This window comes from Triticum dicoccoides, chromosome 5A (assembly GCF_002162155.2).
Source record: "Triticum dicoccoides isolate Atlit2015 ecotype Zavitan chromosome 5A, WEW_v2.0, whole genome shotgun sequence".
Classification (NCBI taxonomy): Eukaryota; Viridiplantae; Streptophyta; class Magnoliopsida; order Poales; family Poaceae; genus Triticum; species Triticum dicoccoides.
In genome coordinates, this window is record NC_041388.1 from 242,803,354 (window position 1) to 242,817,323 (window position 13,970).

The 13,970-nt window shown below is 50.4% G+C and overlaps 1 protein-coding gene across 1 annotated transcript in view; it reads right to left on the bottom strand.

The window, feature by feature from the left end:
• Positions 1-12,025: 12,025 nt before the first annotated feature.
• The window catches only part of LOC119300804 (tRNA-uridine aminocarboxypropyltransferase 2-like), a 2,544-nt gene continuing 599 nt past the window's right edge, over positions 12,026-13,970 (bottom strand). Inside the window, exons 2-3 of the mRNA XM_037577690.1 lie at positions 13,426-13,970; positions 12,026-13,301 (exon numbers count right to left, since the gene is read on the bottom strand). The exon at positions 13,426-13,970 is cut by the window's right edge and continues 33 nt beyond it. Of these exons, the coding sequence (XP_037433587.1) occupies positions 13,496-13,970 (475 nt within the window). The 3' untranslated portion in view covers positions 12,026-13,301; positions 13,426-13,495. The remainder of the gene's footprint in view (positions 13,302-13,425) is intronic.

A 13,970-nucleotide genomic window follows, 5' to 3' on the forward strand; every position in this document is an offset into this window, starting at 1 on the left:
CAACGCCTAGCTCCCGGGCGTTGCACTATACAGTGTGACGCCCAGCTCTGAGGCGTTGCACCCTTGGGCTGAGCTAAGCAGAGAGCAAACACTTTGTTTGCAAGATACAGCCGCTGCAGCGCCTAGCTTGGAGGCACCACACTGTACAGTGCAACGCCCGGGAGCTAGGCGTTGCACTATACAGTGTGGCGCCTCCAAGCTAGGCGCTGCAGCGGCTGTAGCTTGTAAATTTGGTCATTTTCAGGTACATTGCATAATTTCCTAGAATAAGCAGTCAAAAACTTGAAGTTCACATTTCAGTCACAGTTGAACATTATTAAGACAACAAGTGCAACATAGAGGATCAAGTTCAACATTGCTAAGGCGTCAACTCCAAGTTCAACATAACTAAGACATACAAGATCAAGTTCAACATAGGGCTACCACAACTCTAAGTTCACCGACATAACAACTCCAAGTTCACCGACATAACAACTCCAAGTTCACCGACATTACAAATAAAGGACGATGGTTGGTTCCTAAGAAGAGCTAGTTCCTTGAGCGCTTTTTGGCTGCTCCCCCCCTCTTGCTGGCTAACTTCTTCACCTTCCTAGGAAGAGGAACACGCTCCCGCTCCAGCTCCGGTTCCTCCACGTCATCGACATCGTCATCCAAATAGTCATCCAAAGCCGCCATCCGCGAGGTGCCGACTGTCCTTTTGCCTCTTTCGGTGAAGTCTTCAGGTGTGTACTTGTTGATTCCCTTTCTAGGCTTTAGCATGTATGCAGACCTAACCTGGTACGTCCCCAAGGTCATATCATCATCAGCAACCTATGCATCAACAAAAGATATGGAAAGACCGTGTGTGAGGATATAGTTAGCAATGCATCAACAATTAGATATATATGCTCATGCCATACCTCTTGGGTGACCACACCCACATCCTCATCCTCCAAATGATCACCATGGCTCTGGCCCGAAGCGGGATCTGATGGTGTCGCCGACCTAGACCGTTCTGGTGATACATACTCGGGGTCACGACAACCAAAAAGGTTTGATAGCCGCCTTAACTTTTGGCCCTGGCGCTGCAACATGTACAAGTGAATGAGACATCGAACGTAGCAACACATGTTAAGTGCTAGTTTAAAGGAGATGTGAACCTTGATGAATGCTCGAAGTGCACCTTCTCCATCGCTTTTGCCAGCCGGGGTTGTTTCAAGAATAGTCTCGGTCTCATCAGCTGCTTTCTTGATCTGGGAACGCTATGAACAGAAATGGTATTAACGTGTTAGGCAAGCGAAGATGTGAATAGTGTGAATGAAAAGCAAAGAGGGCAAATACCACAAAGTTCATCATTGGAGCTGAAGGGATCACTGAGTTGCCTTTCCTGACTAATGCGTTGTACTGGTGTTGGGCTACCTCATCAAAAACAGTGGGTTCTTCCAAAATCTCCTCAGCATACGCCGGCTTGCATACCTCCACACGGGTACTTGCAAGAAACCATGTGAGATAGTTGTTGAACGCTACAGGGCAGTGCTCACGAAGCTGGACTCCTTTTCCAGCCCTAGCTTGCTCCACACTAAGCGCAAACTATACGGCATACTTTCTGTGATGCTTGGCCCAATCGTTAATCTTCCGCTGCCTTTTCCTATCCAACCTACAAGTTAGAAACATAATATTAGTAGCATCGAAACCGCCGAGAAGCTGCTAAGTACTCAAGGTTAATTATATCTTACGCGTGTAGCAACTTGTCCGTGTCCTCCCACTCCGGCGGATGTGCCTGGAACAAACCAAACTGACGGCGCACTCGATGTGGGAGGTGAAGCTCAACCGCCCAGTTGCATATGAGTGGGCACCGCATACGCCAGAGATCCCTATCCCTAGTGCACATCGGATTCAGCCTGAACTCTAAAGGGTTACCAAAACTATCTCCTGTTCCATACGGCTCCCATATCACCTGCAAAATGGGATAGAATGCAAAATTGATATCGACTTGCAATAGAAGCATCATAATCACTTATGCAATGTCAATTCACCTGCTCAGGCGTGATCGCGTCAAGCTCGCTCTGGTACAACTTGTACATGACCGAGGGATCATCTATCGTCTCATTTATCACATCCCACTTATAAGCCCAAGTGGGTAGCCGTAGTAGGTCGCCTTTGTCGTCCCAATCATCGTACTTCACCTTCTTCGGACGTCCAACCGGCAAACGCTCCCAGCTTCATATGGAAAGTGCGAGCAAACAACCACCAATACCTCCAGATGACCTACAACAGGCTTCGTCCAACTGCACATAAAAGAGAACATGGTTCAATTAAGAGCAAGATCGCATTCATAATGTAGCAATGAAGTGAAAAGGAAACAACTTCATATCTGTCTATACAAGTAAGCCAGTGTCGCCGAACCCCAACTCCAATTGCTATCGAAGACGGTCAACGCCTTCAGCCACATCCATGAAGCATTCTTGCCTATGCCATCAGCAAACATAGTCCTGGATATCACATACCACATGTAGACACGAGCATATATCTTGACCGTGTCCTCATCAGCTTCCGGTGGGCAAGTACCAAAGTGCTCAGTAATCTACGTGAAAGTAACACCGGCTGTGACTCTTTCCTTCTTGTTTTCTGCTGCTGGTTTCGGAGGCTCCGGAGGAACCATACCGATAAGGGCATGCATCTACGCGCGCAACCCATCGGAATCGGTGCTCATACATAGAGGATTCCCATCGATAGGAAGACCGGTGATCATAGCAATATCCTGGAGCGTCACTGTCATCTCCCCGGTCCGTAGATGGAAACTATGTGTCTCCGGCCACCAATGATCAATAAGCACGGTGAGTGCTGGAGCATTGTTGGGTGGCGTCGACCGTCTGACCATATGAATGAAAGGGAGAAGTCATGTCTCCCTTACATACGGTGTGTATCGCTCATCATAGAGCATCCACCCAAGGGTGACCCCGTGAGAACGAAGCTTCAAAGGTGCAAGCTCCTACAAACAAACAATTCATAACATTACATATGGGGCATTTGTGTTTGAAATAAATACGAAATTCATAACACAGGCCACTTTCATTATTACCCGCTGCTCCACCGCCATAGCGTACGACCGGTGTTGTTTGTCCCAGTGATCATCGAGAAGCCAAACCATCCTAACAATTTTGAAAGAAAGCTTTCTTGTCAACACGATTATCTTTTGAATACAAATAAACTAAAATACGCCTACTAGATGCAGCCGTACCAATCTATGTATCCAACCATATCAAATCAAACAAAACTAATAAACTAGGATTTCACAAATAACTAGGCCTACTTCATACAAATAACTTTCCTACTTCATACAAATAACTCTTTCATAAACTAAACTAGAGTTCCACAAATCAAACAAACAAGGGTTGTAATACATGCAAAGTTCTAATACATGCAAGATTCAAATCTAATCAAATCAAACAAGGATTCCCCAAATCTTCAAAATATCATATTTTCTATGGATAGAAAGAAGGGGATCGGAGGAGAGTACCTTCTAGGATGGATTGTGAAGAAATGCACGGACCAAATCGTCGGATCTGAAGGATTTGGAAGAGGGGATTGAGAGGGGGAGAGGAGGAAGCCGCCGGCGCGCCTGTTCTGTAACTGCTAGAACGAATGGGTGGGGTAGGGGAGGGGGAGGGGGAGGGGGCGGCTGGCATCTAAGTCAGAGTGCAGCGCCTACGGGCCGGGCGCTGCACATTACATGTGTGGCGCCTAGCTCGGAGGCGCTGCACTACTAGGTGCGGGCCCAAGAGCTGCCACGATGGACAGGCGTGCAACGCCCCAGAGCTGGGCGTTGCACCGTATGGTGTGGCGCCTGCGTGGCGGGCGCTACACAAAAAGGTCAGTGTTGTGAAATAGTTTCACGGGCAGTTCATTCCGTGAATTGATTTCATCCCAAGGTTAAAATTGTCAAATTTGCCCAGCCCTACCCTGCCGAATTCCAGGAAGATGCAAGACAGGCAAAAAGGGCAGGTAGCTGTAGCCTGTAGGCAGCACTGCATCAGCAGCAGTGTGTCTTCTCGGGTCCTGGGGCCATCGATGCTGGCGGCTCTTGTCATTTTCCTTGGTGGAAAAGGCATCGTTTGTTCTCCCCAAGACCAGCTCGTTGACCTCAGTCTGGGCCTTCGCACTGCGCAACATGCAAGTCAAGCAGTAGGATAGGATGCCCCTTCCGAGGGTGCAATTTTGGTTTCTGTGGCTACTCCAATTGTGTTGCTACCAGACCAGGAGCTGCACAACTGAGCTTTGTAATAAAGCTGGGCGTGATTCCTTTTCTCTAAAAACAACTGAAATGAAATACTACTAGTACTATCTGGCATCCATGTTCGCTTACAGAATGTGATCCCTCTACTCTACTACTACTCCCATTCTAAGTATGATGAATCTGATGGGCAGCAGCCCATCTCATCTTAACTACAGGCCATCGAGAGTGGGTCGGAGGATACAATGTGAATCATATCGCAAACAAATCCAGTGCCGAGCAGTCTGTAACAGGCTAACATCTCAAGAAAGGGTGGTGTCTACAGGCCCAAAGGCTCCATCAGTACATAAATACCAAATCAATCTAGCAGCAAAGAATGGACTTTTGACAGCTTTCAGCCGTTCACTGCACAAAATCAAACATTTGACTGTAGCACAGATGTCTCCAGCATTCCCCTCCAGACTGCAACAACGTTTCCTAGTTTCATTGCACAAGCTGCCCAGGAAACCAAGGTGCATTACTGTTGCTGATCAATTTCTCCAACTTGGTTAACCTTTTTCTTTAAATGTGATTATTTATCTATAACAAACTCACTTTTAACATTGCACAACACAGACAGGCACACTAGGTGGTCATCGCATGACATATAAAGTGCTCATCTTGTTATTATTAGCAATTTTCGTCTGAAACTCTGAATAATTACTTTATTTTTATGGAGTAACTAATGGGCAGGAGGCCAAGGTACTAACTTCTCATGTAAGGAACACTTCCTATATAAAATAAGTTCATGCCAAGCCAGCAGTAGTTCCTCTTCCTCTGATGTTAAAGCTCCACACATGTACATATGATCACATTTGCAGATACACTTGGCAATAAAAGCAACCAGCTAACCCTTTTCAATGGAGAAGCCAAATGGGATTCGAATAATAGCAGGCCAAACAACTGTATGTTTACTGCCTTAGTTCCACATAATTCACCTCTGACTGGCTCATTCTTATATTTCTTAATGCGGCGGAAGGAGCAAAACTTCCCAGGATCACATCATGGGGGCTAGGGTGAATGCCCGACGATGCAGAGATGCAATCCATGAAATCAGAGAGAGCGTGCAGTCTGGATAAAGGACAGAGCCATAGCCCCATGGAGATAACTGGTATGTCTAGAAAGATTTATCTTTTCAAAACCCAGCTCTGCCCACTATAACCTGCAGACGCTGGCGCTGACGCTCAAAGCCCTTTGGAGAACTTGCATTCTAGAGTGTAATAGGTTCCTTAGTTATCATTGGTCTTCAGAAGTACCTTTGGGTAGATGATACCTTTCCATGGTAGACCCTTAGGCCTTGTACAATGGGAGGTGCTTAGGGGAGGTGCTTAGGGGAGGTGCTTAGAGAAATAAACCAGACTTATCTTAAGCACCAGTGCTTATTTGTACATGATAGACGCTTAACTAAACGTCTCTCCTATAGAAATAGGCATCAGTGCTTCAGAAAAACACGGTTTATTTTTCTAAGCATCTCTCTAAGCATCTTCCATTGTACAAGGCCTTAAATATCATCCTTCTTGAGTTCTACTCCCTCCGTTCCTAAATATTTGTCTTTATAGAGATTTCAAATGGACTACCACATACGGGTGTATATAGACATATTTTAGAGTGTAGATTCACTCATTTTGCTCCGTATGTAGTCACTTGTTGAAACCTCTAGAAAGACAAATATTTAGGAATGGAGTAGTTCATGTCTGTCTCCATGAAATCAAATTCCTTCTTGTCAAATATTAAAAAAGAATATAGTGTGATGTATTGGACGTGTAGAGAATGGCAAAAATGTGACATGTGTAATCCCCATGAGATTTAAGGTCCTCAGAAAAGTACACCGAGATAGTCCAAGCAGTGAAAATTTAAGCCTTTAAACCGCTTGGAGCGGTTCACTATCTCAAAAAAAAAAAAACCTTTAAGGTGGACAAGAAGAACTTGGATACTAATGCAAGCCGAATGAGAGCAAACTAATGAGGTTTGATGATCTCTACTGATTTGTGAATTGCATAGAAGAACACTAAGCCTGCGAAGAAGGTGTTTATGTGCACTCATGAGGGTTAATCTACTTACTTAGATTTTACGGTCAACAATTACATGCTTTCTGAGGTAAAGATGGCATGGCACCGAGTGAACAAAAATGCAGGCCTCTAGCACAGTTTCTCAATTACTGAACAGGGCACATCATTGTGTTTTTATTGCCAAGCTTGGTCTTAGCCAGTTTGATAGGGTGTGTTTGGTTCAGGTCATCAACTGGAATATAATGGGTCCGTCCCATTCCCAGGGGTGATTCTCGCGTTTGGTTGGGTCGAAGAACCGGAACCAAGTCATTCCCTGGAATGGCATATTCGCCCCAGATGCGGAACCCGCTGGTATCTCCAAATCGGAGGAACCACACGGAACGCCTCACGTCTTCCCTTCTCCCCCAACTCTGCCCTCTCTCCCTCGACCAAACCATGCCCCAGCCTCAACCCTTCGCTCATGTCTCACCGCCGGCACACTCCTGTCCCTCGTGTCTCCCCGTCGAAAGGACGACTTGGTCACTGCGGCGGGATCCTGAGGTCTGACAGGGAAGAGGTGGAGCAGCGGCGGGCGTCCGATCTGACGAACAGAGCCGCACAGTGGCGGCCGATCCGACAACGGAGCAGCGGCGGCGGCGGCCGATCTCGGAGGCAGAGCAGCGCCCGCGACTCCCACTACCTCCTGCTCCACGCGGCCTCCCAGCACCGCCTCCACATGGGCACCATCGTCCATCAGCTCTGCTCGGCTTTCCCTGCCGCCGCCGTCCCTGGGCTACGTGCTACAGATGGGCAATCAGCGGCAGTAACGACCATTTTATTTGCTAGCTTCTCGTAATCACAGCAAGCTCTAATGGGAAGAGAATTATGTTCTGCCCCTTGCTAGCTTCCTTTTCCTAATCACGGTGATAAGGTACTGGTAGATACTCTCTCGATTACTAGCGGCAATCTCTTGCGGATACAAGTTAGGTGGCGATTACATGAACGATACAAGAATTTGGGTGGCTAGGGTGCGTCGCGAGACGGGAAGAGGAAGGGGGAAGAGCCGGCCGCCGTTGCCGTGATCCTCTGGATACCGAACCATTGCGTTGCTGTCTCCTTTAGTATCGATGTGGTGGGCTTCACTTGGACCATTCTGGGCCGCAGGTCCTGCAGCTGGGCTTCCGGGTTCGAGCCGCGCGTGGGGCGGCTTGTGGCTGGTTGGTGTCGCTGTCTTGTGGGGCGCACCTGTCAGGGGCGCTGACATCCCCCGCTTCTTGAGACGAGGCTTGTCCCCAAGCCTCCGCAAAGGGAAACCTTGCCTGTAGACTTGCCTTGTCCTCCCATGTTGATCCTAGAGCGTCGGAGTTGGACCAGCGCACTCGCACCTGTTTGCACATCTTGCCCTTCTGCTGTTTCCATCTCGTCTGTAGTATGGCCACCGGAACCGCAAGTTCATCAAAGCATTGAGGAAGACAAGGTTCAGCCGTCATACCCGGGTTCAGAGCGCGTCGAAGCAGTGAGACATGGAAAACCGGATGAATTGTTGCACTGACAGGAAGTTGTAACTTGTAGGCCACCTCATTGATCTTGCTCACGATTGGAAATGGTCCGTAGAACTTGTAAGACAGCTTGTGGTTTGCCCTTGGTGCCACCGAAGTCTGGATGTATGGTTGGAGTTTCAGGTATACCTGGTCCCCCAGTTCGAACGACCTGAACGATCTTTTCTTGTCCGCTTGGTTCTTCATGAGTTGGCGCGCTCTATTCAGATGTTGTTGCAGCAGTTCTTGAACTGTGTCCCTCTCCTCGATCCATGAGTTCAGCGCTGGTACCGCTGTGGTGTTTGCAGCCGAGATGCCCCAGTGCTTAGGTTCATAGCCAAACATTGCCTTGAATGGTGTCATCCCAATCGCCGAATGGTGAGCATTGTTGTACCAAAACTGGGCTAAGGGAATCCAGAAGCTCCAGCGTCGTGGACACGCCTGAGTGAAGCATCTCAGGAACGTCTCGACACACTGGTTGACTCATTCCGTTTGTCCGTCTGTTTGTGGGTGATTGGCCGTGCTGAGGCGTAGTTGAGTGCCTGCTGATTTGAATAGTTCCTGCCAGAAATGGCTTGTGAAAACTGGGTCGCGATCTGACACGATAGCTCCGGGGAGGCCGTGAATCTTGTACACCTGCTGCATGTATAGTTGTGCCACGGATGCTGCTGTATACGGGTGCGCCAGTGGTAAGAAGTAACTGAACTTGGTGCGCTTGTCGACGATTACGATAGGCAGTTGAACCTGCTCGATTGCGGTAGCCCGTCCACGAAGTCCATGGATATCATCTCCCAGGGCTGCGTTGGGATTGGAAACGGGGCTAGCAATCCCGGGGATGCTGCTCTATCCGGCTTTGCTTGCTGGCATACTGGGCAGCACTGCACATAGTTCTTGATCTGTTCCTTCATCTTGGGCCGCGCAAAGAGGCGGCGAATGCGCCGATAGGTGACGGGAAAACCTGAGTGTCCGCCCACCGGGCTGTCGTGGAAGGCTCGCATGATCTGTTGCTGAATTTGAGTCCCTCCGCCTAGCCATATCCTTCCTCTGAAACGCAAAATACCCTGCTGCAACTGGAACCTGCCCTTGGGATCTTCTCGCACTCCCAACTGCTCTAACAGCTTCTGGGCGTGTGGGTTGTTGTTGTAGCTGCTAACAACATCTTCCAGCCACCTGGGTTGGCAGGAGGAGACCATTGACAGTGTCATCGTTGGATTAGCTCGAGACAGGGCATCTGCCCCGTTGTTCTCTGTTCCTTTCTTGTACCTGATTCTGTATCTCAGCCCCAGAAGCTTTGCAAATGCTTTCTGCTGCCATGGAGTGGTGAGCCGTTGTTCTTCTAGGTGTGTCAAGCTCTTTTGATCCGTATAGATGTCGAACTCCGCATGCTGCAAGTACGGGCGCCACTGGTCCACAACCACAATGATGGCTAGGTATTCCTTTTCATACGTCGACAATCCTTGGTAGCGTGGACTGAGTGCCTTGCTCATGAACGCAATTGGGTGCCCTTTCTGCTGCAGAACTGCTCCGATTCCCTTATCACTTGCGTCTGTTTCCACTGTGAATGGCTGCTCAAAATTGGGCAGAGCGAGGACAGGTGCTGTTGTCAAGTGCTGTTTCAGAACTTGGAATGTTGTTTCTGTTGTTGATGTCCACATGAAGGGAACGCCTTTCTTCAGTAGGTGGAAGAGAGGCTTGGCAATGATCCCGAAGTTACGGACGAATCGACGATAATAGCCTGCCGGTCCCAAAAAGCTACGGACACCTTTGACGTCCTGGGGAGCAGTCCAGTTGGTTACTGCCGCGATCTTGGTCGGGTCGGTCGCCACCCCTTGTGCGCTGATGACATGCCCCAGGTATGATATTTTGCTCTGTCCAAAGGCACACTTGCTACGTTTCACTTTCCACTGATCCTTGCGAAGGAGTTCCAGCACCTGTTTAACATGTGTCACGTGCTCTTCCAGTGTAGCGCTGAAGATCAGGATATCATCGAAGAAGTATATCACGCAGACCCTGACCACAGGCTTGAGTGTGCCGTGGATTGCCCCCAGGAATGTGGGTGGGGCACCGGTGAGGCCAAACGAAACCACGCGAAACTCGAAGTGGCCCTGGTGCGTTGAGAAAGCTATCTTGTGCTCCTCCCCTGGCGCGAGGCGTATTTGATGATAGCCTGCGCGGAGATCCAGCTTGGAGAACCACGCTGCTCCATGCAGTTCGTCGAGCAGCTCTTCAACGACGGGAACTGGGTACTTACTGGGGACTGTGATGGCATTCAGTTGCCTGTAGTCAATGCAAAGCCGCCAAGTACCGTCCTTCTTCTTAACCAGGATGACAGGTGACGAGAATGGACTGTTGTTGCGCTGTATGACCCCTGATTTGAGCAGAGCTTCGACTTGTGCTTCGATCTCTGTTTTCTGTGCTGGTTTGTACCTGTACTGTCTGACGTTGACTGGTTGTGCCCCCGGAATGAGTGGGATGCGGTGGTCGCACGCTCGTCGAGGAGGCAAACCCACCGGCTCCTCGAACACATCCGGGAACTGGTCGACCACACTCTGGATGCAAGATGGAGTTGGTTCGAGCTCTTCTGCCTGCGGTGCGACCACGCACAGGTGAACGACATGCGTGATCGCGCCCTTGTTGCATAGGCTCTGAAGCTGGATGTTGTTGATCTCCTGGCAACTTGTCGAAGCAGCGTCATGGCCCATGAGTCGTAGCGGCCCCGCTGGAGTAGGTATTTCCAGGAAGCGGGCGCGCCAATCGACCGTCATTGGGCTATGCTCCTCGAGCCAGTCCATGCCCAGGATGACGTCATATGTGCCCAGGGCAAGCACCTTCAGATCTGTGTAGAACTCATGGCCTTGGGCGTACCAGGCGCACGCGGTGGCCACTTGCGTACACAGTAGCTCGCCGCCATCTGCCACACGGACGCGGCCTGGCTTGGGGAGGGGGTGCACGCCCTTCAGTTGCGCTGCCAGTTGTTCATTGACGAACGAGTTTGAGCTGCCCGAGTCCACCAGCATGAGCACCTCTCTTCCTTGCAGCCATGCTCGAAGCTGAAACGCCTTGGCCGATACCCCTCCTGTCACTGCTGATAGGGAAATCGCCATTGCCACCTCGCTGGTGCCCTCCTCTGCGATCTGTGTGTCGATGCCGTTGTCGAGGCCGAACATATCGAGGAGTTCCTCGACAACATGCAGCTGCACCGTGGTGGGACACACGTGGTCATGCCCCCACCGTTCGCCGCACTTGAAACACAGTCCGCGGGCGCGCCGGTAGTCACGTAGAGTCTTGAGCTTGGACTGATCGGCGCGGGCGGCGTCCGTGCCGCGGCGATCTCCTGCTGGCGTTGGTGGTACCGCTCGCACTGGAGGAGGAGGCAGGGGCAGGGGATTGCCCTGTCTTGGCGCCTGCTCGGGTGGTCGAGGTAGTGAGCCAAACGATCCTTCCATCACCTCTTCTTGGAGCAGCGCCAGAGCGCAGGCCGTATCCAAGTCCGGCGGCCGCTGCACTAGCACCACCGCTCTGATGTCCTTCCGCAGTCCCTCGACAAAACGAGTCAGAAAATAAAACGGATGAATTGTGTCAGAGTAGGAAGCCAAATGATTGATAATCAACTCGAACTGCTCAATGTAATGCGCCACTGAAGCTGTTTGTCGAACAGAATAGAACTGCCTGATCAAGGTTTGATGCCTATCGCGACCAAAACGTGTACACAGCAGGGCAGTAAACTGTTCCCAATCGAACTCCGCTAAACGCTTCTGAACCGACTGTAGCCATACAGCAGCTGAGCCAGAGAAGTTCAGGGCCACCATGGGAACCCAAAACGACGGTAGTATACTGAACATCTGAAAGTATTGTTCGCACATCGTTTTCCACAGCTTGGGTTGTCGCCCGTGAACTGTGGGAAGGCGATGGACGGGTGGGACTGCCCTAAACCTGCTAGCAGCTGACTCGCATGTGCGAACGGCGACAAAGGGGACAGAGACGTGGTCAGAGAGGATGACGGACCTGTTGCCGGGGGTGGCGGCGGCGTCTGAAAGGACGCCGCCATGTTCCCTCGTGGCAAGTTGAACACGCCGTGGCCGCTTGGCCCTTGAAGCTCGGTGCCCGCGCCGCCACTGGCCCCCGGAAGGACGCCGGTCGTCGCAGAAGGGCCCTGCTTCTGGATCATCCCTTGAGGCTCTTCACCCGCCCTGCCTGCGGGCGGCTGCGCCATCTGGAGCGCCGCCACCGCGTCGCCGAGATTGGCCACCCGCTTCTCCAGATCTGGACGCCAGTGAACCAGATCGTCGACCTTGGCGGTGGAGACTTGGATCTCCGCGATGGCCTTGTTCTGGGCCTTGAGGGTGTTGTCGAGGCGGTCGAGGAAGGCTTCGATCGCCGGATCCATGGCTACCAAGTGCGTACGCGCTTGCCTGAGGCCTCTGGTCTCGATTAGCTGCGCCAGAGTGGAGCGGTTGCGGGGAATTTACTGGTCTCTGATACCAGATGATAAGGTACTGGTAGATACTCCCTCGATTACTAGCGGCAATCTCTTGCGGATACAAGTTAGGTGGCGGTTACATGAACGATACAAGAATTTGGGTGGCTAGGGTGCGTCGCGAGACGGGAAGAGGAAGGGGGAAGAGCCGGCCGCCGTTGCCGTGATCCTCTGGATACCGAACCATTGCGTTGCTGTCTCCTTTAGTATCGATGCGGTGGGCAACTTGGACCATTCTGGGCCGCAGGTCCTGCAGCTGGGCTTCCGGGTTCAAGCCGCGCGTGGGGCGGCTTGTGGCTGGTTGGTGTCGCTGTCTTGTGGGGCACACCTGTCAGGGGCGCTGACATACGGCAAGCTCAATTTTGGGTAAATGACTTGTATTTTGACAGATCTTTTGACCTTATATGGGTTGATGCCTTGTATTTGACATGAATATAGATGGATGCCTTATATTTTGGTAGACTTTTAACATGTAGATGAGTGAATAAATAGTATTTTCCTTGGCAATTATTTATTATGTGTCAAAAATATGAAGACTAGTGACAATTGTGCATATATATGTGAGAAAAAAACATCATTATTTTTATGCAAAAGGTGAGATGAACAAAAATGCATTCCATTCCATATATCTAACCAAACACTAAAATGGAACCGTTCCATTTCACCTATTTGTCCAAACCAAACATAGGAACAGAACCAACCCATTCTAGTGGAATGGAACCATGACATTACATTCTACTTCGTTCCCCAACCAAACACACCCAGTAAATGCTCTTTAGGTACCATTAGTTTCTCATAGCAGCAGTACTAATATCGATCGTGCAGTGTGCTGGTATCATCAATCTGTGTAGTTTACTCAGTGGAATGATACTTCTTCGGCGACAGTACAATGAGAATTAAATGGTGTTCTATTCACTAGGTCATGATACTTCAACTAAGGAACAATTGAAACTTCCTGGATTAGGGGGAACACACAAAAGGATCATTCTCCAATCTACCATAGACGTCTTGGCATATGCTGTTGCAGCAGAGTTCTGTGCCAAAACCTTCAAAATCAAATAACAGAACTCACTTCAATTTTCTTACATCTAGTCAGTGGTCAAAACAACCAACAATGCAAAGCTAAGTAAATAAACTACCAGCTCTGTGCTAGAAAAAAGGAGATCAGACCTTGGTGATTGACAGTGATGGCCTTTGAACAACAGAGGAACGCAAATCCGCAGAAATTCAATCACAACAATCAGGCATTCCTCTTCATCTCCTCCTCCCTCTTGATATCTTTCTTCTTTCTCATCTTCACTCTCGGCTTCATGGTACGGTGCTGCAAATGCTCAGACTGGAAGGCCACCATCGCCCTGAGAACCCTGACCATCGTCTCCTCGATCTCCGCACCGCTTCCCTCCGGCTCAAGCAGCCGCAGCGCCCTTGCGACTGCCTCCATTGTGCTGACGCACCCCTTATGCGGCTCCTTCTTCACCACGAGCTCCGACTCGAACATGCTGTCCCCGTCCACGCCGCTGTCTACGGGCAGGGAGACGGGGATGGCGAACGAGGAGAGGAACGGGAGGCTGGCGGCGTGCATCTCCTTGGCCTGCTTCCAGGTGCCATCGAGGATGAGGAGGATGGGGTTGGAGCGCGCGGAGGGAGGCGTGGAGCGGCACCAGGAGGCGAGGTCGGAGGCGGCGGGTGATGGGAAGAGGAGGAGGACGGGGTTC